Source organism: Lissotriton helveticus, chromosome 10 (genome assembly GCF_964261635.1).
Source record: "Lissotriton helveticus chromosome 10, aLisHel1.1, whole genome shotgun sequence".
NCBI classification, from domain to species: domain Eukaryota; kingdom Metazoa; phylum Chordata; class Amphibia; order Caudata; family Salamandridae; genus Lissotriton; species Lissotriton helveticus.
The window spans coordinates 2,173,174-2,200,994 of NC_136071.1; the positions used below are offsets into that span (position 1 = coordinate 2,173,174).

General features: G+C 46.5%; 2 protein-coding genes across 3 annotated transcripts in view; one reads left to right on the plus strand and one right to left on the minus strand.

Annotated features, from left to right (window-relative positions):
• The window catches only part of LOC144785720 (RIB43A-like with coiled-coils protein 2), a 94,868-nt gene extending 94,080 nt beyond the window's left edge, over positions 1 to 788 (minus strand). For both annotated transcript variants that reach the window (XM_078664506.1, XM_078664505.1), the window contains exon 1: positions 657 to 788. The gene's annotated coding sequence lies outside the window, so the exon portion shown is untranslated. The remainder of the gene's footprint in view (positions 1 to 656) is intronic.
• Positions 789 to 1,296: 508 nt separating this feature from the next.
• The window catches only part of SMC1A (structural maintenance of chromosomes 1A), a 202,992-nt gene continuing 176,467 nt past the window's right edge, over positions 1,297 to 27,821 (plus strand). Inside the window, exons 1-2 of the mRNA XM_078664500.1 lie at positions 1,297 to 1,546; positions 27,064 to 27,252. Of these exons, the coding sequence (XP_078520626.1) occupies positions 1,438 to 1,546; positions 27,064 to 27,252 (298 nt within the window). The 5' untranslated portion in view covers positions 1,297 to 1,437. The remainder of the gene's footprint in view (positions 1,547 to 27,063; positions 27,253 to 27,821) is intronic.

Sequence of the window (27,821 nt, forward strand, 5' to 3'; positions counted from 1 at the left end):
CCTCTCCTTTGCTTCCTTCTCTCTCCCTCTCTTCCCTCCCTCCTCTCCCTCCTCTTCCTCCTCTCTCCTCCTCTCCTTTGCTTCCCTCCTTTCCTCCTCTTCTTTGCTTCCCTCCTCTCTCCCCTCCCTCCTCTCCCTTGCTTCCCTCCTCTCCTCCTCTCCTTTGCTTCCTTCTCTCTCCCTCTCTTCCCTCCCTCCTCTCCCTCCTCTCCTCTCCTCTTCCTTTGCTTCCCTCCTTTCCTCCTCTCCTTTGCTTCCTTCTCTCTCCCTCTCTTCCCTCCCTCCTCTCCCTCCTCTTCCTCCTCTCCTTTGCTTCCCTCCTTTCCTCCTCTTCTTTGCTTCCCTCCTCTCTCCCCTCCCTCCTCTCCCTTGCTTCCCTCCTCTCCTCCTCTCCTTTGCTTCCTTCTCTCTCCCTCTCTTCCCTCCCTCCTCTCCCTCCTCTCCTCTCCTCTTCCTTTGCTTCCCTCCTTTCCTCCTCTCCTTTGCTTCCTTCTCTCTCCCTCTCTTCCCTCCCTCCTCTCCCTGGCTTCCCTCCTCTCCTTTGCTTCCTTCTCTCACTCTCTTCCTCCTCTTTCTCCCCTCCCCTCCCTCCTCTCTCCCTCCCTCCTCTCCCTTGCTTCCTTCCTTTCCTCCTCTCCTTTGCTTCCTTCTCTCACCTGCTCTTGTTGCTCTTCTGAGCAGACTGTTACTCCGGTCACCATGGCGACGGGTCATTCCAAGGCCAGAAAAGTGCAGGGGGGTTACTGACTGTTCTGGGGTACCCCGTCTCACCCGCCTATCACCTCTGAACCCTGCGAGACCTCCTATAGCAACCCCCTCAACTCAACAGTGGGTACTACCACACCCCCCTCATCCAGTTCTTGGTCTATTCCATAATAAGATGCAGGCAGGTTCTAGTGAGCATGCTTCTGCGCGCGGGGGCCATCTTTGTTTGGGGAGTTTTCACTTAGAGTGCGGCGGGGGCCATCTTTGTTTGGGGAGTCTTTACTTAGAGTGCGGCGGGGGCCATCTTCATTTGGGGAGTCTTCTCTGCCAGTGCGGCGGGGGCCATCTTCGTTTGGGGAGTCTTCTCTGTCAGTGCGGCGGGGGCCATCTTTGTTTGGGGAGTCTTCACTTAGAGTGCGGCGGGGGCCATCTTCGTTTGGGGAGTCTTCCCTTCCGGTGCGGTGGCGGACATCTTAGACCGGGAGAGTGCCTGGGCGAACAAGCCGTATAACTGCGGACTCCCGCCGTGTGACGCTCGAGAGTGACAGGTTCACCGGAAGTGTGGCACCGACAGCCGGACATCAGGCTCGCGATAGCCGGAAGCGGGGCACTGAAACCGGAAGTTGTTACTGGGTTGAGCCGTGAAGCGGGAGCCGTGAGCGCGGGATACCGGAGCCGCCCCCCGGGGCCCCCACCAGCCCCCGCCCCCCCGGGCCCCCACCAGCCCCCGCCATGGGGTTCCTGAAGCTCATCGAGATCGAGAACTTCAAGTCTTACAAAGGACGCCAGATCGTGGGGCCCTTCAGGACCTTCACGGCCATCATCGGGCCCAACGGGTCAGGTACGGGGGGGCGGGGCCCTGGAGGGGGGTCACTGTCTGCTGGTGACCCTCTCTGGAGAAAGGGGGGGGTCACCTGAGGGGTGGGGTCACCTGAGATGGGGGGGGGCACCTGAGGGAGGGGGGCACTGTCTGCTGGTGACCCTCTCTGGAGGGGGGCACCTGAGGGAGTGGGGGGGGGCACCTGAGGGAGTGGGGGGGGGCACCTGAGGGAGGGGGGCACCTGAAGGGGGGGGGCACATGTCTGGTGACCCTCTCTGGAGGGGGGCACATGTTTGCTGGGGGGCACCGCCCCCGACACGTCAGCTGCTTGACATAGACTCTGGGGGTCCCTCCTGACATCCCTTCACAGATCAGACCTCAGTGGGTCTCACCACTCTGACCCCCCCTGAAGGTTCAAGGACCCCCCCCAGCCCTTCAGATTGTCCACTCCTTGGAGGTCAGAGGGATCACGCCCCCCCCCCCCAGCGCTGATACATCTGCAGCATCCCCCACTTTTCTCCCCTTTGCTGCTGCCAGGTCCAGGTGGTCGTTGATTCCTCCAGTGCTTCCATCGCGCTGCCTCAGGGAGCTAAGAAAGACTCAGCGTGGCCACAAGCCTCAGGGCTGATGCAGTCAGACTGCACTCATCCCATGTGTCGCGCCTTCTACAATAACAAACATTGGCAAGGGTTGGGTTGGACATTAAAGTTAGACCGGAACCGTAATCCGGCCTGTGTTGAATGAAGGCCAAATAATTGTAAAGTAGACCTTCATGCAGTTCAGTGCAAGCACTTGTATGGAGGCAGACGGAAACAGCCAATGGCATTATTTAGAAGGTTTTATAGAGCGTGAACTAGATCCTTGCGGATATCAGAGCGCTTTACAATGAACGAAGATGATTACACCAAATGAAAAGCAAGACACAAGCATAGGATAAATAAAATAAAGCACACAGAAGAAGTCTTAAAAATACCAAAGCATGGGACCATAGTTGTTCCAAGAACATAAACAGCGGGTCTCGGATGAAAATGTTCAGGACCGGGAAGAGTGGTCAAGTAAATTTTGCCATGAGAATCGCTTTTACTTCCTTTTTGAAAGATATGAAAGAAGAATTCAATCTGGTTTCGGGGGGAAGAGTATTCCAAATCCCAGCCGCCATCCCAGAGAAGGATCGTTTATATGTTTTTTTTATTGAATCTTTGAAGTTTCAGAAGAAGGTTGTCTGCACCCCTTGAGGACCTTGAGCCGCCAGAGATTGACCGTTTCTGTGCGAGATGAATGGGTGCCTTGTGGTGTAAGGCCTTATGTGTCATACAAGCAATTTTTAGCTGAATTCTTTCTTCGAACAGGAGCCAATTCAGGGATTTTAGGTCAGGGGAGATGTGGGGAGCCGGTGATGAGTCTTGCTGCAGAGTTTATTAATGCTCTGAGGGGGGCTGTAGTCTTTTTTGGGAGGCCGCATTGAGAGACAATACCATAATCCACACGGGGGGGATAACTAGCGCTTGTACAGCCTGTTTGAAGTCATTGACTGGTAGGAATGGTTTCAACTTCCATTGAATGTTTAACTGGAAGTTTTCTCCCTTTGTAGCATTGCTGACGTGTTTCTGCATGCTGAGATTGCTGTCCAGAGTTATTCCCAGTGATTTTGCGGAGTCCACAATAGTTGGTTGCACGTTGAGTGCAGTGAGATGTTGGATTAAGTTTAGCATCAAAGGGATTTTAGTGGGGGGGGGGGGGCTACGAGGAGGAATTCAGTCTTTAGAGCGTTCAGTTTGAGATTATTTTCTGCCAACCATGTTTGTGTGTTCATGAGTGTGGAGTTAAGCTGTTTAATGTCTTCTAAGGTGTTAATCTTTAGATACAGTTGTGTATTATCAGCGTACATGTGATATTGCACGTTAGTCACTTGAAGTATTTCGGTGAGCGGCTCCATGAACAAGTTAAACAATGTCGGGGAAAGTGAGGATCCTTGTGGGACGCCCAGTCTTACTGGAACTGGGTTGGAAAGAGTGTTGTTAATCTTGAATTGTTGTGTTCGGTTATGAAGAAAGGAGGTAAACCAGTTTAGCACAGGTCCTGAGAGACCCATCCTCAGTCTGAGCAGATCCAGCAAACTCTCGTATTTGACCTTATCAAAAGCTGAGGATAGGTCTAGCAGGATGAGTAGGCATGAGCCGTTCTGGTCCAGGATTTGAAGTGCATCATCAATAATGTAAGCCATGGCTGATTCCGTGCTGTGCTCCGCTCTGAAGCCTGATTGGTGGTTGTCAAGGAGGTCAAAGTGGGCGATATGTTTTGTTAGTTGGTGGTGAACCCATTTTTCAAGCAGTTAATAAGATCTTAACATACGTTGAACCCAGGCATTTTCAATTTTTATTTTATACGTTTTATATAGCTCTAGCTAGACCCGTGGGTGTCCGAGCGCTTTACATATTCAAAGGAAAAACAGCATGACGTAGCATGACATAAGGGTGCATAAAGAGATGAGCATGACATTATAAGAAGGCATACAGTAAAGGGGAGGGTGAAAGCTTAGGTAGTTGAAACAGTCAAATAACCACCTATTCTTGATGGTCTAGTTAGGAGGAGAGTCAGCTAGGTTAGTGAATTTAGATCAGTTGACTTGGGCAGTAAAGTGTTTGTTGCGGAGAAGGGGTTTCAGGTCCCTTTTGAAGCAGGTGAAGGAGGGGTTACATCTGAGGTCTATAGGGAGAGCGTTCCACATCCTGGGTATGTTACCAGAAGAAAATTAGGACTGAGTGGTTTTCCTCCTCCTCAATTTCGGAGGGATGAGAAGGAGTGAGTTAGAGCGTCTCAGGGTTCTAGATCTTCCTGCTTTTACCAGTTTGCTGTTTAGGTAGTAGGGGGAGTGTGTGTTAAGGGTTGTTTTGATGCAGGCCAACTTTGTAAATACATCTACCTTCGATGGGAATCCAGTTGAAGGACTTGAGGGTTGGTGTGATGTGTTCACACGTGTTCAAAATGTTTCACACCAGTTATGAGTCGAGCTGCCATGTTAAGGACTTAGTGGGGCTAGGTGAGCTTTTGGCGTCCCTGTTAGTGTGGCGTTCCCATAGTCCAGTTTAGAGAGGACTAGGGATTGTACTACTGTCTTGAAATCATCCTGGGGAATGAAAGGTTTAATTTTCTTGAGGTGTTTAAGCGAGTAAAGTGCACCTTTTGCAGAGTTTTTGTTGTGGTCCCTCATTGACAAGTTCTTGTCCATGGTAATGCATTGTGACTTTACTGAGTCGGATAGGACGAGAGAGCAATTTAGGGCATCCAGGCTCTTGAGCCAGTCTCTGATTGGTAGGTGGTTACTTTTTGGAGCGAACAGTATTAATTCCGTTTTGCGCGGTTTCAGCTTTAAGTGGTTTGAGTTGAACCCAGTTTGTACCTTGGTTAGTGTGGCATTGAGGTGTCGGATGTCACTGGGTGATTTGATTTTGTAGTAGAGTTGTGTCTCATCTGCATATTGGTGATATTTAACTCCTGCTTGCTTCAGAATGAGCGACGGGGAGAAGCTCCAGCCTTGTGAGACCCCAAGCGCGACTCGTGTGGGCTTAGAGAGACAGGAGTTGATTTTAATTTGTTGCAAATGGCGTTGAAGGTACTAAGCAAACCATTTTTAGGTCTCGCGACCTTCGAGCGGAGCGAGAATTCAAGTGGCGAAAACATCATGAAACCACCAGCTTTTTGCTGGCGTTTTCATGAAGTTCATGTGAACCACGTGTTCAAACATGAACGCGCATCAGCCTCCCTCCATTTGCCGCACAGCACATCAAAGGGCTTCGCCCAGCGTGCGCTCTGCGGCTTCTCCTCCCCTAATTACAGCCTTCCTTGCATTTTTATCCTCCCCCTCCCCAGCCAGCTTCCCCCAGGCCGTGTTCCCTCAGATATGCTATTGCATATCGTTTGCTACCTCTTGTATTTTGTTTGCTCTTGATACTTGCACAACTGTCACTATTGCCTCATGTAACGTAACGTTTGCTTTTGTAACATGCTCACTTGTAATTTTTGCTTCATGTATCACTACTGTTGTCCGCACTATATAATAAAAAACGCCTCCCTCGCTCTTCTGCTGCCGCCATTGCCTTGGGCTCTCGCGCTCCTTTCTCCCTCTCTCCCGCTGCCTAGTCCTCCCACGCGCTCCACTCGCATCTGCCTGCTGCTCCGACCCAGCAATGCCGAGAAGCTTGTTTCCTCTAGTAACATATCGTTTGCTACCTCTTGTATTTTGTTTGCTCTTGATACTTGCACAATTGTCACTATTGCCTTGCTTTTGTAACATGCTCACTTGTAATTTTTGCTTCATGTATCACTACTGTTGTCCTCGCTTTATAAAAACTGCTCCCTCGCTCTTCTGCCGCCGCCATCGCCTTGGGCTCTCGCGCTCCTTTCTCCCTCTCTCCCGCTGCCTAGTCCTCCCACCCCCTCCCTCTCCAGCGCGCGCTCCACTCGCATCTGCCTGCTGCTCCCCCACCCACACCCCCACTTCCCCACCCAGCAATGCCGAGAAGCTTGTTTCCTCTAAGAACATATCGTTTGCTACCTCTTGTATTTTGTTTGCTCTTGATACTTGCACAACTGTCACTATTGTCTCATGTAACGTAACGTTTGCTTTTGTAACATGCTCACTTGTAATTTTTGCTTCATGTATCACTACTGTTGTCCGCACTATATAACAAGCATTGGCATAGCCAATAGGTCTCGCTTGTGGGACCTTATAAGTATTTAGTTTTGCAGCACAATATCCTTGTTGCATAATCGGATATTGTGCTGCAAAACTAAATACTTATAAGGTCCCACAAGCGAGACCTATTGGCAATGCCAATGCTTGTTGTACTATGCCATTAATGCCAGAACGCCTCTTCAAAGTCTCAAGTAAAGCTGCATAATTTATTGTGTCGAAAGCCGATGATAGGTCAAAAAGGATGAGAAGACATGCGTCGCCTTCATCTAAGGCTCTGTGGATATCGTCTGAAATATTGAGCATGGCTGTTTCGGTGCTACAGCCTTTCCTGAATCCAGATTGAAAGGTGTTGAGGAGGTTGCAATCATCAATATGTTTGTTAAGTTGTTGAAGAATACACTTCTCCAAGGTTTTAGCTAGGAACAGGCGGTTGGAGATAGGTCTGAGTTTGTTGAGATCGTTTGGGCCGGCCTCTGGTTTCTTGAGTATCGGTGTGATTTGTCCTAATTGGAGGGAGTCTGGCACACAGCCTGATGTGAGGGAGGAGTTGATGATTTTTGTCCAGAAAGGGGCAATGATGTGGTTGTGATTTTGTACTATTGTGGATGGGAGGGGGTCCATAGTGTGGGAAGTAGGCTTTAAGCTCGCGATTATATTGAAGACCCCATTTTCAAACAAGAGTTTGAAGTCCGACCAATTAGCATTGTTTTTCAGTTAGAAGCGGACCTGGTTGTCCTTGGAAAGATTTAATTCTGTTTGGTCAAGGGTGAGTATAGGGGGGCAGGTTAAGAAGGAAAGGGGATTTGAGATTTGGATGAGCGATTGCTTAATTTTTGGGACTTTGTATGTGAAGAAGCTGGCAATTTCTTCCCAGCGATCGTTGGTGGTTTTTATTTCATGTGGGGATGCACCTTTAGTTTGTCTTTTAACAATGTTGAAAAGTTCCCATGGTCTATTCTTAGCCTGGTCTAGTTGGCTGCGAAAAAAGACATTTTCTCTAAAAATGTGTTTTTTATATGCCAACCGTGCGGATCTAAGTAGCGCTAGGTGCATTGTCGAGGGGTTTTGTCTCCATATCCTTTCTGCATGTGTCTGAGTTGTCGTCTTTCAATATTAAGATCCGCTTTGAACCAAGATTTAGATTTGATAGATCTCAATTGTTTAAGTTTGAATTGTGCTACTTGATCTAACACCTCCGTCATTGTTGTGTTAAAGTGTACTGTGAGGTCATCGGCTGTTGAGTGATAGGATGGGGCTGTAGATGGGCATGAATCCTGGATTCAAGTTCGGTTATAAGGACTCCTTTGGTGTTCCTGATCCAGTGCTTTGGTTTGTCAGATCGTGTTGGTTGGTATCTGACCTGTGAGTCAATATTAAACAATATGAGGTGGTGGTCAGACCAGTCAATGGGAGAAATCGACCTCGGAGAGATAATCATTTTGGTGGTGATCGCATCAAGAGTGGCTCCTTTGAAGTGTGTTGGTTCATTGCATATTTGTGTGAGGTTGATTATTTCAAGCAGGTTGGAGAGGTTCTGGACTGTGATGTCTTCTGGGTTGTCCCAGTGGATATTGAAGTCACCCAGGCACACGTCTATCATGTCTGTTAGGGGGAATCATGTTATTAAGTCGGTTAGTTCTTCGGCAAAGAGGGCACGCTCACCAGGAGGATGGTAGATGGAGTGAAATTTGATGAATGTGGTGCCTTTGACTGTAAGTTCAACACCAAGGTTCTCAAGAGTCGGGTATTCTGCAGATTTCAATGTGGTAATCTGTATTCCTTCTTTGTGAACCATAGCTAGCCCGCCACCTGTTTTGATCGGTCTGTCGTGTCTGATGATGTAACCTGGTGGGGTGAGTAGGTCTAGAATAGGGGTAGAGTGGTCGTTGAGCCAGGATTCTGTGAGGAATGCTATGTCTATTTCTTCACCGAGTATAAATTCAGCAATGTCTGTGGCTTGTTGTACTGCTGATCTACAGTTTAGGAGCATGCATGATGGAGGGCAGGGAGTCTCAATGTTGGGGTGCGCTCTATGAATAGAAGTATATTGAGCAGTGGTCTGGGCGAGTGGACAGTTCTAGGGATTCTATTTGTGCAAACTATAACTGTGATTGTAAAGTGAGCTGTATTCTGGCTCATTTCGATGTAAAAATAGTTGATCTCATCCGCTTCCAGGACTGAAATGGGGCGGAGAGCTCAGCAAGGACGATATGCCTGACCCCCCACCCACAAAAGGAATGGAGGGCCATGGGGTGCCTTGTAGGGCTCTGGAAGAGTCTGTGGGGGGAAGGTGTGTAACTACCTGGAGTGTATGAGCAGGGTGGCTTTACCAGGTTGTGAAGGTCTAGCCGTATGTGTAGGATGTCAACAGCTAGGGAGTCGATTTTTCTGCTCCGTTCGGATCAGTCGTTGGGTAAGTGAGTTCATTGTGCTTCTAAATTTAATGGACAGTGGTATCGTTATAGGTTATTCGGCGCCTTAGGAACAATCGCACATATATCAGTTCAGGATAGTATTGAGCTACGGTGCTGTAAGGTGAGGAGAACCACCAACTTCCCCCAAAGTTGTGGCCAAAGCCACATAGAAATTCACAAAATCCTCAACACACGTCTGTAGAGTAATATTAAATACCAAGGCAAGTATACACAAATTATAAACACAGTTCCAGAAATCTTCTTTCTTTTATTCTTTTCTTTCTGATCAGCCAACATGTGTTGCGTCGCACAAAGTGGGAAAACGTCCCGCAACTTTCTCAAGGCTTCAATGTCATTGTTAGCAACTTATCGTACTCGAGGACCGGACAGACTGATCTAGTTGTGGCTGTACTACGGCGCGGAGCGCAGTGCTTTTACTGAAAATTACAGATTTGCTCACTTTGAGGCAAGGATACTAGACTCACTCGCAGTCTAAGGCGTGTTGGATGGAATTATTACCACATGGAAAGTTGCCACAAATTACATTGAAGCCTTGAGAAAGTCGTGGGCGATTTCCCAGTCTGTGCGACGAAACATGTGTTGGCTGACCAGAAAGAAAAGAATAAAAGAAAGGGAAGATTTCTGAAACTGTTAATAATTTGTGTATACGTGCGTTGGTATTTAAGATTACTCTACAGACATGTGTTGAGGATTTTGTGAATTTCATTGTGCTTCTAGCCTTCAGAAGGAGCAGTGTATGACTAGGATTATGGAGTTGAACGGTGTCATTGGGATTAGGAGTGGGGATAGATTGAACGTGAAGAGTCGGGTCATTGATGCTTCCAGTCTTGAGGTTAGAAGGAGGCGTTGCGGGTCTTGGGTCAGAGGAAGGAGAGTGTGCGATGGTTTGAGGGAGGGCAGTGTCCAAGGGATTGATTAGCAGTGACATTGGAAGTGGAGATGGTTTGGGCAGGTGGAATAGGGTCAGTATTGGATTTGGGGATAGTTTGCTTGGACAGAGTCAGGCCTACTATGGTCAATAGGGGAGTGCCTATAGCGAGTACAGTAGTGAACAGACTGTAGTTTGGATCTGATCTGCCTAGCTCGAGATCAGCCTTGAGGTGTTTTTTAACTGCGAGTTTGCTGGTCCAGGTGGGGGTCACTTGATGTCATTATGGTGGGTGTTTGTCGTCGGAGTGTGATAATGGGGGTAGTGTTATTGTGATGGTGGATGTCCATGAGTTGCAGAGTGGGTTGGCAGGGAAGGGAAATTGGATCATTTCTGGGGTGGAAGGGGATAGGGGAGATTGGGTTTGATGGCTCTGTTGAGTTAATGAGGTGAATAGTTTAGGGAAGTGATGATCAAAGGTGGTGAGGTGCGGGTCAGTGGCCTGTATGAGAATATTTCCTGTTCTGAAGATGGAAATGGTGAGTTCCACTTCAAAGGTAGAAGAGTTTGTCGTGGAGATTTTTTTTGCCATAGGGATTTTTGACTGGCTTAGTGACTTGAAGGTGAAGCAGAAAGTTGTTTTCCCACTTTGTCAGGCGGTTAGTGTGTAAAAGACAGTCAGCATTCTTCTTGCTGTTAGTCGCGGTGATGTAGTTGTCGACTATAAGTGTTTCCGGGTGCTGTTTCAAAGTTCTTTGCTTGAAAATCTTTTTAGTATTTCTGTATACACAAAGTGAGGGACGAGGGCTTTTTAGGTGTAGGGCCAGCATACATGCCCGTATATCTAGAAATGAATCAGAAGGTATGCATACCTTCTGATTCATTTTTAGCTTTACTGGACAGATTTTCTGGGTAATTTATGGACCACGAGTTGGGTCCGTGAGCACGAGTGCCGAGTTAAGGGGGGGGTTTATTGGGCACATAGTTAATGACTGAGAGGTCTGGTTCTATATGAATCGATGGGAGGAGTAGCTTACCGCACATTTCAGTCCTCAACTCCTAGACAGGCTGTTGTGATATTCATCTATAGTTTGAAGGCCAAGCGATTCCAGGATGGTCGCTGTATTATAAGGGCAAGAGGAGCTTAAGTTTTAAAAGTTAGGAAACTGTTGCTTAGGGGGCGGGGTAAATACGTGGGCATCAAGGCTTCCTTGGACCATTGATAGTTTAGATCTTTGGAGGTGGGGAGAGGAAAAATGCAGGGGCATCAATGCTTCCTTAGTTCATTGTTAGTTTGGATGTATGGAGGCAGTGGTCTGCTTGGTGGCCATTATTTATGTCGAGGGCTAGACCATTCCAAGATGGCCCCCATAGGAATTCACAGAAAAAAATAAAGGTTAAAGTTGCGTTATGGTTAGGTGTTGAAGTGACCTAACTACTATTTAAAAATAAAAAAACCGACAGAACCTTCTATTTACATTTAAGTGACTTGACCAGTCTAACAATGTTTTCAATGTTTGTTTGGGGCTGCTGTACCATATTGGGACTGTGGTACCCACCCAGGGGGCCTCTTTGGGTACCATAGTTCCCATGCCTCAAAATGTTTTTAGGTCTCGCCTACGTAGCGTAGCACGCATGCGCTGCATTGGAGACCTTTAGCCTTCGCTCTGGTCATTTTCAAGCACTGCCCTCGTGCTTGGGACTACATCCACCTTGCGGGAGAGCGCAGGGGCGCGCCACAAGCACGAGTGCAATGCTTGAAAATGAGCAGTCTGCGCACGCACGCAGCACTCCCGGGCTCTCTCGCTCGCTCTCTCTCTCCCTCCTGTCGCTTTCTCGCTCTCTCTCTCCCCCCTCGCTTTCTCTTTCTCTCTCTGCTCCTCAGCACCTAACCGCACTATCTAGTGGCGTGTTTGGGCGGGCTGTATACTCACAACGTGCACATTAAATTATTCCTGCTTGGAGCGAAGTCTTGTCCCGTGTGTTTCTTTAGCCACTGCACACAGAGAATCTATTTCTCATTTTTACTTTTGTTTGGGAGAGGAGTTGGCCTAACGGCTAGGGCGGTCGACCTTAAATCTGGGGAACTGGGTTTGAGTCTCAGCAATGACACTGAACATTCCTGTGATTCTGGACCAATCACTTAATCTCCCCGTGCCTAACAAAATATGAATGTGTCCTCATGTAATGCAACTGGTGCTATGGAAAGCGCTCTGATACCCGATTCGGGTCAAGTTCGCCCTATATAAAACTCTCTAAAAATAAAATGTGTAGTGGAGTGCTCTGTGTAAAGGTGGGAATCGAGCGAGTGTATATATATATATATATATATATATATATATATATATATATGATAGTAAGTGATATAGGACTGTATCACGATATGTGCCAGTTGGGGAGTGAAGACAATATGGGGACGCAAGAAAGAGTAAATCTAAGTGATCAAAGAAAACCCATTACTCCGTTCAAACCAAAATCAAAATATATTCCACTGGCAACACGTGATGGGCTCGATGCATTCAGTGAAGCGGTGGTTAAGAAAATAAAGAAACTGGCCCGTGTAAACAATGAAAGAGAGAAAAAATATACTAGCCAAGAGAGAAAACTGAACCAATTGGTAAAAAAACTACAGAATGCTGAGCTGGTAATTCGCAACTCTGATAAGGGAGGGAATATCGTGCTGTGGCCAATTGCGAGTTACCTCCATGAAGCATACAGACAGTTAAATGATATGAACTGTTACAGAAGAAGTAATCCGCAAAAATATAGAACAATGTTGGAGCACTTGAACAAAAACCTGGTAGCCTGGAAAGGAGTAGGGATGTTAAGTGGCGATGAATTCAAGTACATAAAACAAGATCATCCACTGACCCCATATATATACTTCATCCCAAAGGTCCACAAGAATCTCACTGAACCGCCGGGAAGACCAATTATCTCGGCATGTGGTGGACCATTGGAAAACTTATCAAAGTATATAGACTATTTTCTACAGGCACACATGAAATCATTAAATTCATATGTCCAGGACACGAGTGATTTTCTGAGGAAACTAAACGACATAGAGTGGAAATCGGACTATCTCTTGGTAACATTGGATGTAAGCTCCCTATATACATGTATTAAACATAGAGATGGCCTTCGAGCATGTGAATACTATCTTAGCAGAAGGCCCATGGAACTCTCCAATCATACAAAAATGCTTCTGGAAATGCTCACATTCTGTCTGGAAAACAACTATTTTATGTTTAATGATCAATTTTTCCAACAGGTTCAGGGTGTAGCCATGGGGGCCAGTTTCTCCCCTAGTTATGCTTGCCTCTTTATGGGGTGGTGGGAGGAACTGGTCCTCAGGCGAAAATATTTGCACTATTGCACATCCAACATAGTCTCTTGGCTCCGTTTTATTGATGATCTTTTTATTGTGTGGCATGGATCTGAGGACAGTGTTTTAAATTTTATACAGGAAATAAATGTAAATGATCTTAATTTGAATTTTACTTCTAGTATTAGTAAGGAATCGGTGACATTTTTAGATGTGCAGGTTTTTTTAAAAAGTAATGTTCTTAGTACTACCCTTTTTAGAAAACCGACAGCTGGTAACACACTGTTACATGCGACAAGTGCCAATCCGCAACACTTGATCAAATCAATCCCATACGGCGAAATGCTTCGCATTCGCCGTATTTGTAGTGACGATAGAGATATGATCAAAAAACAGCAAGAGAGCCTAAAAAGGTTTGTGGAAAGAGGCTACAGTACAAGAACAGTTGAAACAGCTATCAGAAAGTCCCGACAAAAAGCCAGAAGTGATCTCCTCCAATATACTCCCAAAGATACAAGAATCCAGAGTGTAGACACTAATACAGTTCGGCTAGTTCTGACTTATTCCAAACAGGAGAGGGAATTAAGGAATATAGTTAGACGCAACTGGCATTTTATACAAGATGACCCTACTATTGGAGAATTGATGCCCGCAAATCCATCAATAACATATCGTAAGGGTATGAGCTTGGGCTCAATTTTAACTAAGAAAAGTCAGGAATGTCTGAAAAAAGAGCCCAGCCGACCTGTTAGTAGGGGATTCTATAAATGCTTCTCATGTAAAGCATGCCAACATGGGGTGAATACTAAGCAATATACCACGGTCATCCCAAAGGCAACTCGAGAAATCAACCAACTGCTGACATGTAAAACCGATTACTGTATATATGTTTTAGAATGTGAATGTCATTTTAAGTATGTTGGCAGCACCAAGTTGCCGGTTCATAAAAGAATCCTGCAACATTTGCGTGCTATAACGAACAAAGATCAAAATTACCCAGTTGCCAGACATTTTGAGGCATGCCATAACAGTAAGACCCAGGATTAAAATATTATGCAATTGAGTCTATCCCGGCAACAAAGAGAGGTGGGTAAAGGGAGGCCAACATGCGAAGAACTGAAACAAACTACATTCTGGAGTTCGATTCTAAGTGGCCTGGGGGTCTCAACACTACAGAGGACCTCCACACATATTTATAAATAGAGGCCACTGTGTCTGTCTGAATGGAAAAAATTGGATATGTATCACTCCATAAGTTATTTTTAAGAATAGGTTTTAAGATTAGGATATTGAATTGCGTATTTTGCACATATTCTGTACAAATTGTATATTTATTTTTCCCTTCTTCCTTTTTATTAGAGGATTAGGAATATATACTGATGTACAACAATTCACAATAGGTGACCAACAGTTAATATAAGCCGACCTCTAAACATTAGGGTAGTTTTATCCGTATGTATTTTAGACTGTTTGGTTTTATTATGTCACCGATATCCATCTCTGATAGACTGAATTTGTTCTTATATTATGCGAGTATTCTTTTATCTGTTTTTATCACTAAACATGGTTTTTACAGATGAATAGAATAGTGATATGTAATTAATTAAATCATATATAGCACTGATTTTTTCCTGTTTAAAAACTGCCTGTCCAAAGCAAGATTATGAAATACCTGATTCCTCTTCCCCCGAAAGTCCCCATTCAAGTTGAATCATTAATTTTTTAGAAAACAACTAGCATGAGTCACTTTACCCTCATTGTACTGTTGCACCAAGTCACTTTAACTTAATTATAGAAGGGGATCCTTCTATATATGATATAATGTGTATATTCTTTAAATGGATATGGGATACATTTAGGTGATAGTAAAGTGATTGTATATATGGGGATGTGTTTATATATGTTTTGTGAGTAAAACCTATTGATTTGATAGCACGTGACCTATAGCATGCATGTACAAACTCCTGTGCAATTGATTAAGAGTAAATAATTCTCTTTTTTTCTAAATAGTTTTTATAATTTAGACACGTGGTGAGCACTTTTACTTTTGTTTTGTTTTTTAGGCATTTTGTCTATAAACACATGTCAAATATATTTAGTATGAAATATCAAGTGACATAATATAGACTAGATATGTAGAAAGAATAAGAATTATACAAACTTTGCAATGTTACTGTCCGCAATATGAACTTATCTCAAGGGAGGTGAATTATGAACTGTCTTTGGCAGAAAGTACTTACTGTATTCATACAGATAGAAATTGTGGCATTTTCATTCAAAGATATTAAGGGTATTAAAACCGTCAGTATTTTTTCTATGTCTATTCCTGACATGTGATGCACTAGCACTTTAAAAATGGGCTGAAAATCAAGTATCGTCATGTGACCAAGGCCGCAGGGACGGCCGAAACGCGTCATGGCTGAGCTGTTTGTTGGACAATAAATAGCATACTGCACAAGAGATGGTCCATGCCTTGTTATTCACTATATTGGTGGAGCGCTGCGAGGTATTGCAGATATATATATATATATATTTGCTCCTCTGTGACAGTAATATACATATTGACAATTCTGAGGGGAGTGATGCGCTATTTTCTTGCCGTGCTACATGCTTCCCAACTTCAGCAATATGTTACCGCCACTACTCACTGCGGAGGCCATTTGCTTGACGTTATTTGTTCTAGTCTGCCACTGGTGGTGGCATCTCCCTTGCAAGTAGCTTGGTCCGACCATCATTTGATCTCCTTCTCTTGGCATATGGCCAGGGGGACTCATCCGTCCAGGCCATGTTGGGCTGGCACGGGTAAGGCGACCCATAAAATAGAGCTGGCTACCTTCTGCCAAGCTCTGGCAGAATGCCGGCTCAGCTCCCTGCGGACTTCAAGCTAGCACTTACTTATTTTAATAGTTGGATTGAAAAGGTAGTGACCGAACTCACTCCGCAAATTAGACCTAAGTGTCTGAACACACGGCTGTCCAAACCGTGGTTCTCAGCTCAAATTACTGAAACAGCATGGCAAGAGGCTTGAAATCAAATGGAGACAGAACTATAGTACAGAGGCCAAAACTACTTTGAAAAAAGCCCAGAAATCTTACTATGCTGCTGTTGTTCCAGCGAAGCGCTCCTACTATACCGATCGCATTGCCTTGTCCAGCAATAACGCTAAAGAGCTGATCAACATTGTGAAAAACTATGTGACACCCAAAGCTATGAACAATGCTCATATGCCTTCTCTCTCGTGGTGTGAAGAACTCTCCAACTTCTTCATCAATAAGGTCGGGCGCTCCAATTGGCTTTTTGTAACCAGGAGGCTCAGCCCATTTTCGAACTACCTGACCAACAAGGCTCTTCCCCAGCTGAAGCCACCGTCTCTACATATGACGCAATATCAGGGTCGGACTCCTTGGCTGCTTTTTTAGGGCTCGCCTGCTGATGCGCTTCAGCGCATAGCTGGCGAAGCTCTATAGGGGCTTATCCAGTGTTTATCCACTGGCGATTCCACTGGCGATTCCTTCAAGTGCATGTGCTTTTTAGGTCATTGCGCTTGCGCAAGCCCTAAAAAGCGCGTGCACAATGCCACCAGCCGCCTGCCTGCCTGCCTCGCATTACCACATCAAAGGCAGCCCTCCCAGCGCATTTCTCACCCCCTAATTATTCACGGCCGGCCGGCAGGCACATCAAAGGCTGCTGCTGCCGTGACTCGCATTTCTCCTCCCTCCTCCCCTATCACTGCCCAGGCCGGCCGTACTTTCTCTTTACAAGGGCCCCCATTCCTGAATCACTTGAAATCTCTCCACATTATTTGCATTTTGTTAATTAAAAAAATTAACTTCAACACAGCGTTGCACATTTTTCTCGACTTCGGAAGGATGAGTCCCAATCTCATTTGTACAAAGTGTTGTAATGGGATTATTGGAGAGTTAGAGAAACGTGCTCACAAGTTACATTTTTATGCAAATCATCTGAGTAAATAAACAATAGCATGGTGCCGTTTGCGTCCTTGACTTGATCTGGTTTTTATTTTTATTTTGCTATTATTCTCACAAAGGCTAAGAAGGTCTGCCTACTTTAGTATTAAGTGCTATACGTCGCATAAGCAACAGCTAACCATTCACTCACCCACGCAACGCCACTCACCCATGCAACGCCACTCACCCATGCAACGCCACTCACCCATGCAACGCCACTCACCCACGCAACGCCACTCACCCACGCAACGCCACTCACCCACGCAACACCACTCACACACGCAACGCCACTCACACACGCAATGCCACTCACACACGCAACGCCACTCACACACGCAACGCCACTCACACACGCAACGCCACTCACACACGCAACGCCACTCACACACGCAACGCCACTCACACACGCAACGCCACACACACATGCAACGCCACTCACACATGCAACGCCACTCACACATGCAACGCCACTCACACATGCAACGCCACTCACACATGCAACGCCACTCACACATGCAACGCCACTCACACATGCAACGCCACTCAACCACGCAACGCCACTCAACCACGCAACGCCACTCAACCACGCAACGCCACTCAGCCACGCAACGCCACTCAGCCACGCAACGCCACTCAGCCACGCAACGCCACTCAGCCACGCAACACCACTCAGCCACGCAACGCCACTCAGCCACGCAACGCCACTCAGCCACGCAACGCCACTCAGCCACGCAACGCCACTCAGCCACGCAACGCCACTCAGCCACGCAACGCCACTCAGCCACGCAACGCCACTCACACACGCAACGCCACACACGCAACGCCACACACACACGCAACGCCACACACACATGCAACGCCACACACACATGCAACGCCACTCACACATGCAACGCCACTCACACATGCAACGCCACTCACACACGCAACGCCACTCACACACGCAACGCCACTCACCCACGCAACGCCACTCACCCACGCAACGCCACTCAGCCACGCAACGCCACTCAGCCACGCAACGCCACTCAGCCACGCAACGCCACTCAGCCACGCAACGCCACTCAGCCACGCAACGCCACTCAGCCACGCAACGCCACTCAGCCACGCAACGCCACTCAGCCACGCAACGCCACTCAGCCACGCAACGCCACTCAGCCACGCAACGCCACTCAGCCACGCAACGCCACTCAGCCACGCAACGCCACTCAGCCACGCAACGCCACACACACACACACGCAACGCCACACACACACACACGCAACGCCACACACACACACACGCAACGCCACACACACACACACGCAACGCCACACACACACACACGCAACGCCACTCACACACGCAACGCCACTCACACACGCAACGCCACTCACACATGCAACGCCACTCACACATGCAACGCCACTCACACATGCAACGCCACTCACACACGCAACGCCACTCACACACGCAACGCCACTCACCCACGCAACGCCACTCACCCACGCAACGCCACTCACCCACGCAACGCCACTCACCCACGCAACGCCACTCACCCACTCAACGCCACTCACCCACTCAACGCCACTCACCCACGCAACGCCACTCACCCACGCAACGCCACTCACCCACGCAACGCCACACACACGCAACGCCACACACACACGCAACGCCACTCACACACGCAACGCCACTCACCCACGCAACGCCACTCACCCACGCAACGCCACTCACCCACGCAACGCCACTCACCCACGCAACGCCACTCACCCACGCAACGCCACTCACCCACGCAACGCCACTCACCCACGCAACGCCACTCACCCACGCAACGCCACTCACCCACGCAACGCCACTCACCCACGCAACGCCACTCACCCACGCAACGCCACTCACCCACGCAACGCCACTCACCCACGCAACGCCACTCACCCACGCAACGCCGCACACCCACGCAACGCCGCACACCCACGCAACGCCGCTCACCCACGCAACGCCGCTCACCCACGCAACGCCGCTCACCCACGCAACGCCGCTCACCCACGCAACGCCGCTCACCCACGCAACGCCGCTCACCCACGCAACGCCGCTCACCCACGCAACGCCGCTCACCCACGCAACGCCGCTCACCCACGCAACGCCGCTCACCCACGCAACGCCGCTCACCCACGCAACGCCGCTCAGCCACGCAACGCCGCTCAGCCACGCAACGCCACTCACCCACGCAACGCCACTCATCCACGCAACGCCACTCATCCACGCAACGCCACTCATCCATATCCTATTGCATTTTCAATGCTTGTCTTCTCTTAAATCCGTTTTCCCGAACGACCCCCGTCCTGCCAAACTGATGGCCAGCGCAACCACTGTTATCAACCCAAACTTGAACCAGCTGATTAATACCTCACTGACACCGGCCTTTGTTCCAACAGATCGGAAACAGACATTGCTCATTCCACTTATCAAAAAGACAACTCTAGATCCCAACCTTCCAGCCAGTCATCGCCCGATTTCTCGGCTCCCAGCCATTGCCAAAGTATGTGAGAAAATGGTTAATAAGCAGTTGACAGCTTTTATTGAACAACACGGCTTGCTGCATCCTGCCCAGTCTGGCTTCTTGGCCTCCTACAGTAGAGAATCTGCCCTGGTGGAAGTCACAGAAGCGATCCGTGAAACCTTGGACGTGGGGGGGGGGGGCGGGGGCGGCAAGGCAGCTTTGGTCCTGTGGGACCTTTCCGCTGCTTTTGATACTGCCCTCCGTTCGCCCCTTTTAGTCTGTTTGCAGAGAATAGGTATCATGGGTGCTGCATGTCAACGGCTGAAGTCTTTCTTAGAAGGCAGGACCCAATGTGTCTGGATTCCCCCCCTTCACGTCCACTTCCCAGGCCCTTTAGACGGGGTTTCCGCAAGGGTCGGCCTTGAGCCCTCCATATTTATTTGACTCCTCATTCAGCTGGCAGAGATGCTGGGTGCGAAGGATGTTGCTTATGCTGACGACACCCAGCTCCTGTTTACTTGGAAAAAACATGAAACCTCAATTGCTCATGTCAAAATGTGTTTAACTGGCTCGCGTCTGCTCAGCTGAAATGTAACGAAGATAAAACCGAGATCTTGTTCTTTAGTGAGTTCCCCCCTCTGTTTTGGCATAATTTTTGGCTGGATGAGTCACCTCGGCCCCTTCCTTCTGGTTGCCCAGTAAAAAATCTCTGGATCTGGTTTGATGAGAAACTGTGATTTTGTAACCAAATCAGTAAACTGACAGGTACCTGTTTCGGTATCCTGAAACTTCTCAAACAATTCCTACCCTTATTGCCCCTTGCAGAAAAAGAAACTGTCATCCGAACCCTTGTTACCTCCCACATCCACTATGCAAATGTCTTGTATGTGGGCCTTCCACTTCAAGTGGTCCAAAATGCTACTGCCCGCCTGCTTATTGATCTCTCCAAACGTACCAGTGTTAAGCTAAATTTGCGCAAACTGCATTGGTTACCGGTAAAGACTAGGATCATTTTAAGGCTTTGGTAACAGCTCATGTTGCTCTCAGAGTACGGCCCCCTTTATCCCAGGAAACGTTTTTCATTCTATACCCCTGGTAGGCATCGGTCTTCTTCTAATACGTGTTTGGCCACCATTCCCTGATTTCGCCTGAAAAGAAAGGGTGGCAGTTCCTTGGCCTATTTGGCAGCTATGACCTGCAACTCGCTCCCTGCCGACTTGTGCAGCCTTCAGAAAATCACAATTTTTAGAAATAAACGTAAAACCTTCCTTTTCAATTGAGTTGCCTCTTTGTCTACTCTTTCCTATTTTTATTCATTTTTGTGTCCCTCATGGGCTCGCGCCGGGACACTCTTCTGAGTAGCTGTGCGTGCTATAAATATCCTATAACATAACATAACAGAAGGATGCAAAGTGACTTTAAAAATGGATACTGCAGGAGTACCACAGTACCCAATAGTCTATTATTTACAACTTTTTCTGAGGGTTAGTCACTTCTTGCCCAACTGAAGACCCTCTTGAAATGCTAACTTCTCAGGAGGACCAGGCTTGGCAGTTCTGTCTGGACTGTTGTCATGAGGCACAGGGTCAAGACTGATTTGCATATGTGGGTCTAAACTGGGGTGGCATGGTGAGCAAAAGAACAATGGATTTAACCCAGGTCTTTTGACCGGGGGATAATGTTTGATTTGCTCTGCATTTCATCCATTATCTGTGTGTCTTTTAATTTCTCAAGAACAGCTAGACACATTTACACCGATCATACAAAGCGCTGTTTCTGAGTGAAGTTCTGAATTTGTGCCAAATGTAATGAATCTTCAGCCTCTCTTGTTAATTGGAAAGCAGACTTTCCTTTGAGAATTAAAATGTCAAATTGTATATTTGCCACCAACCACCTTGATGGATCAGCACCAAGCATTTCATGAAGAAATCAAAGTGGACAGACTTTTTTTTGGGACGTTTCATGCAGGTTTGTGAAACAGTGCCACAGTTGAGAAAATAAATACATGCCTTTACTGTGGAAATTCTGACCAAATTATAACAATACTGGCTCCAGCGTGTGTGTATACATACATAGGCCACGAAAAATCTTAATAATCTTGTCTGAACTGTGGATGTCGGGATTGGCACCATTTGCTCAACCTAAATGTAACACAGGCGACCCATACACTGGAGACGGATTGAAGATATATATATTTTGTTTTAAATCATAGCTGTCTCGTCAGCCCAATTATATATTTTTTTCTAAACTGTAAGCAATACTAGCAAATATGAACTTGGCTCTAGGTTCTCACTATTCTTAGGCAAGCCTTAAGGGAGGAAGTAAAAACTACTAGTTTCAGAACAACTTTACAGCAGTTACTATGCACTTATGCTTTGTCATTTGTTGATGACTCTAATCTCCCAGAAGACTGGGCTAGATCGAAATCCTGTCCAAACCATCAGCCTTGACAATTTAAGGCTTACACAAATTTGCAAATAGAAGAAGGGCAGAACATTTTTGTTCAAGGGGTATGTGCAAATGTTAAATGTTGTGCATTCTATAACTTTTCCTGTAAGATTATTGCTAGCAGATATTGAGCAAGGACTTAGGATGAGCTCAAAGGGTGTATATGCTCTTGTGCGGCTCTCTGGAGCACTCCCTGACTTTTGCATTCAATTGACATCTTTAGGATCTAACGCTCGAAAAGAACTGCTCCTGGAAGATTTTGCTCGGCTCTCTACTCATCCATAACCCGCCCATTGATGTGAAACAAAACAGGAGTGAAAGAGGAAAGGACAGAAAACATAACAAGGGGACTGGCGGTTAGAAATTAAAGTACAAATTGCGTAAAAAAACAAGAGGCAACATAATGAAATTTAAAAATATATTATTGAAATTATTTGAAATGAGAAACCACAAGCCAGGGAACAAGAGAGAGGAGGGACAGTAACATGGAAAAGAATGAGTATTAAAAAGTAGTATAGAAGATAATCTGTATGTTAATGGATGAAATCTGAGTCAAATGCCAAATGGAATGTGCCCGTCACAGACTGCTAGCTGCAATCTGCAGTTCACTGATACCAACCCTTGAGAGACAGCTCAGTGGTTTCATAACGGACTGCACAGATGTGCGTTTAGTATGCAAGTGATGGGTCTTAATCGCAGAACTATACACAGATTGTTGTGTTTTCCTTAAGATCACATATTATACTACCATAGAGATGGCTCAGTAGGTTAATGCACCTAGTCAACAATTTCTTGTAATTTTTTGAGCATTGATTGCAATTAGTGTATTGTTAAGCAGGTTAATGCACCTACTGCAAGGATCTTTATGTAACCTTTGTGCCTCAGGTTCCAATTTTAGGGACGCACCTCCATATTAGCAGTGCACCGACAATATGAACTTTATATCAGCAATTAATTGGGCTTAAAACCTAAGAAAAAATATAGATTGAAATGTTTATTTTCAAAATTGTACAAATATCACCCAACAGCACTTCCGCATACTGCAAACACTGATTTCCTGTTGCAAAGTATTCATTTTGTCAAGCAATTTCAATAAAATGAAAAAATAGTAATGTGTTGAGACCGGCTAACTGATATAGGTAGTATGTTTGGCAAGTGGATTTATTTAGAGGACGGGCAGATTTCAGTAATACGTTGCCCGTTGGACAAGTGCATCTATTTAAAAATTCCACACCCCTTAGCAGTGCTCCAGCCCGAGATGGACATTTGGCCTTACGTACCCTAGTTACCTTATACCAGGGACTTATCAGTAAGTCGGTCCTTGCCAATTGGAGATAGGCAATTCAACATATACTTGCAAAAAGAGGCATTTCCTTACATGCCTCCCTCCTCGAGACGAAAGGTAATGGTAACCCATTTCTTGACGGTTCTCAGCAGCTAAGTGGAAGAACCTGGAATGGCCATCTGCAGTGATGTGGTCAGTCCCTGGACTGTGTTCCACTACAAAGTCCCTGGACAGTGTTCCACTGCAAAGTCCATTCCCTGTAGGAAGACTGACCATCTCAATAGTTTGGGGTTTACTCCTCTCATCTGCATCAGCCATATGAGCGGCCTGTGGTCATTTGAACTGTTAAGTGAGTCCCAAATAGGTAGGGTCCTATCTTTTTCAGGGACCAAACTACAGCAAAGGCTTCCCTCTCAATGCACGCCAACTCTGCTCTTTGTGGAGAAGTCACCTGCTGGTGAAGGCAACTGGTTGTTCTTGACCCTGCTCATTCAGCTGTGATAGAACTGCCCCAATCCCATGTTCTGAAGCATCAGTTTACACTACAAACTATTTGCTAAAGTCCGGTACCTTTAGAAGAGGTGCTGAGCAGAAGTCTTCAGTCAAGGTGTCAGAGGCCTTTTGACTTGATCAGTGCATATGGCTTTTCTTTGGTGCTCTTTGGAAGTTAACTCTGTTAAAGTTGCTGCTATTATGTCGCACGCTTTCACAAACCTCCTGTAATGCCGAGTCTGCCCAGAAAGCCTCTGACTTGGGTCTGTGTCTTAGAAGCTTCCCAAGGCAAAATTGTTTGTATCTTGGGCTGGGGGGGTTGCACATGGCCTCCGCCTACTTGGTGGCCCAAGCACGCTTCAGACCCTTACTCTATTGGACACATACTACTTGCCTTAATATTCAGCCGTGCCTGTTGCAGCGCTTGAAGCACTTCTCTGATGTGAACCTGGTGATGCTCCTAGGTGGAGCTTAAGACACAATATCATCCAGATATCCTTCACTAAAGCCTTCCAAACCTGAAAGTACTCTGTTCAGCAACCTCTGGAAGGTGGCAGGTGCCTTTTTCAATCCAAAAAGCATCACCTTAAACTGAAAGTGACCTTCAGGAGTTGACAAAGCAAACCTCTCCTTGGGTCTTAATGTGAGGGCTATCTGCCAATCATTTGATGTCAGGTCAAATGTGCTCAGATAGTTTGCAGCTCCTACCTTATCTATGAGCTCATCTGCTCTTGGAATGGGTGAGCATCAGTCTTGGTGACTGCATTTAAGCCTTAATAGTCGACACAGAATCTAATGTCTGTCTTTCCTCCCTTGGCACTTGGCTTGGGCATCAGTACCACTGGGCTGGCCCATGGACTACCGGAGGGCTCAATCCCTCCCATCTCTTCCATCTTTGAAACCTCATCTTTGATGCCAGATGTGATCTGGTCTGACAACCTGTAAGGTGCAGCGGGTGTAGTCCAGCAGATGGTGCAGCCTTAAGTATCTGCATCTCCTGTGTCCGCAGCATCAGGAGCACTCCGTTGAATTCAATGATAGTTATCCTGTAAAGTTTGGAAATGGACTGGAAAATGCTCTGGTAGCCAGGTAACTGTCCAAATCTACCCCATACGTTGTGAATGATTTACTTGCATGCATAGTCTGGAGTGTGACATTTCTGAGACTTCAACTCTGACTGCAAAGGAGGGTATGGTAAGGTTTCAACAGCAACTGTAATGAAGTCTCATCATTGCCGTTGCTAAACATTCCACCATCGGCTCTTTTAGGGCTCATTCCGGTCTATCCTGGTTCGAGTCTGGCTTTGGTGTCGGCACTGGTTGATTGGCACTATGTAAAATGACTTTATGAGGTGTTTATCCATGGTTTATCTTCATCTTCTGACAATCCTTCTAGAAGACATGCCGTGGATGTGTTCGATGTAATACAAAACCAGTGTTAAACAGTTGAAGTAAATACATAAACCGTAAATTAAAGTAGCATGTTGATGGATGGGGAAAAGACCTTCTACTGTCAAAACATAAGTTACCGTCATGCTGACGTTTTAATGAACATATTCATTACAAGCATGCTGACGGGTCTAGAGCTCGCACAAGGTCAGAGCGAGGGGCGGTGTTGTGGCTTTGGGAGGATGAAGAGCATTCCAGTGGAGTGAGGCTGAAGCTCGAAGTATTAGAACTTCAAAGGGGGTTGGGATGTCCAGGCATAGATTACGTGCAAGAATATGACCACATTAAAGAGGGCTGTGGGTAGCCTTCGAGAAGGCGGTACGCTATTTGTGCTGAGTACCATATTTGGCAGCGTGCCCGTTTTTACGTTGACGTGTGACTGGGCAGTCTGTGATGGATCCATGTGAATTGCAGAGAGCAAATGTCAGATCCTCCTTGAATCTGGTGACCGTTGTGGTGAAAGTGTCAAATGGATCTAGTTGGATTTGCTACTGAAAAGAACAACCGTGAGTGTGATATTAATGGAATAAGCGAGAGACCGAGGGCAGGCGAGTCGACAGTAGATAATTTCACACTCCGAATAGTTCATCTTTAGGGAGCAAAGTGGCATCCACTATAGAGCTGCAGAGAGTGGAGATGTCCTCCATGCACTTCAGTCAATGCGGAGTGTGGCGGATCTCTGTTCGAGGGAGGGGAATCAGGGCAAACTCTGGTGAAGAGGAACACTGCCAGAATATACTTGTGTTTTTAATCCATTTGTTACAGGCATTTGTGATGTTTACTCTCTTTTTTTCTTTTTCTTTCAGTGCTCGTTCTTGGAATGAGCTTATCCTACTTTAGAAAGGCTCGCAAACTCTTTCTGACCCTTACTTATACTATAATCTTTGCAAATGTATGCCGCTGAATAAGGCGAAAGTCCACAAGACTTTTCAATCACTGGCACAGCCGTCTGATATGCTGATTTATTTAATCAAAAACAATGACGCAAAGCCCTCGCATGAGCCACATTCTACTGGGCCATTCATAGACCAGCCTCACCTTTTGGCCCCGTCTTAAAGTTTCACCAATTTATATTTTTTCAATATTTCTCCAGCACTGTCAACAAATGCATTTCTCTGACCAGAAGAAAGAGCCATTTTGTAATTTTATTTTGCTCCTACGTACTTCACACACAGGGAGGCATACAGCTTTTCTTTTAAAGAGCTACAGGGGAGCCAACTATGTGAACCTTTGGGAGCTACGGCAAGTTGGGGCCCCTTTGGTGGGCGAGGAACTTTGGGTGCTGCTGCGAGTAGGGGCCCCTTTGGTGGGCGAGATTGGGTGCTGCTGCGAGTAGGGGGCCTTTATTAATGTTAAATTAACACTTTCTGTTACATACGGACTTCTATAAATCAACTGCGGGGGGAAATAGAGGTGATCTAGTGTAACTGTTACCAACTTTGTCGGACAATGTTTAGTTTCTTTCGATGAACAGAGAGGAGCTCATGTACATCATTGTCGTGCACCCCCTCGGATGCGTACTAGTTATCCTCCTGTGGATAGCATATACACAGCTGAAATTGTAATATGTCAGATATGTCCATCTAGTTGTCGTGAGGCGGGTGTGCATAGAGACTTTGTACTGCTTCAGGGTGCCGTAGTAAATGACAGTAGAAGCTGGGACACCAACGAACTCGTCTGCAGAAAGTCCACTTCTCACAAGCATTGATGGTTTTGACATACATATCAAAGCCAACTTTTGGTCTTCCTTTTCCATATTATTGCTTCATGTTCTCCCTTAAATTGAGTCATTTGAGATTCCAAAGGCACAACTTCTGTAAGCATTATCTATTATGTGTTCAATGTACTTTGTGCAATCTTCATCCCCGTGTCTTTACAGGCTGGCAGGATTTCCGAAAATAACTTTGCCAATCCTCCCTATTTTTTTTTTATAAACGTGGATTTGTGTGCTGAGCATGCGCACTTGTGGTCTCTTCATGGTGCACACTTGCATCTGGGCGTATCACTCAGATCGATAACTGTTTCACTTAAGTGTGAACGAATGCAGATCCTGACACATCCCGCCTCTTTGCTTCTCTCCCTCCCTGTCCTCTCCAGGCAAGTCCAACCTTATGGATGCCATCAGCTTTGTACTTGGCGAGAAGACCAGCAACCTGCGAGTGAAGACGCTACGCGACCTCATCCATGGTGCACCCGTAGGCAAGCCGGCCGCCAACCGGGCCTTCGTGAGTATGGTGTACTCGGAGGACGGTGGGACAGAGCGCACTTTCGCCCGGATCATTGTGGGTAAGTCCAGGAAAAATTGATTCTTTGTTACCCTGTGGAAGTGAAACTGAACCCTCAAGGTCGCTTTCGCTAGCAGTACGATCCTTTTGTCTGCTTAGCAAGTGAACCCAGAAGGGCTGACCCCATGCCTTTATGACTGACTGCTGATGGAGTATCTTTGAAGAGTCCCGGCCTCGTTGGAGCAGATTCCATGGGCGGGAGAGGAAGTCAAAGGACTCAATGGGTTTCACAATTTTTTCGTGGAGAATATTGTGAATAATGATTGTGACATGGTTTCTTTCTGTAGCCATAATGACGACAGTCAAACAATGCAGAGGAAAAAGAATAAATATCTTTACTAAACACAACCATTATCAACTGGACTGGACCATGCATGGTCTATTTCTTTTAATGAATTTAGAGCAAACCATATGCACTTCATTACCATGCAGGCACTCACGTGTTCACGCTATCCTCATGTGGATAGCATGTACACATCTGAAATAGCAATTTGGCAAGTACGTCAATCTAGTTGTTCTGAGGGGGGTTTGAATAAAAATTCAGTAGTGCTGAAGCTACGCGTTTCTTGG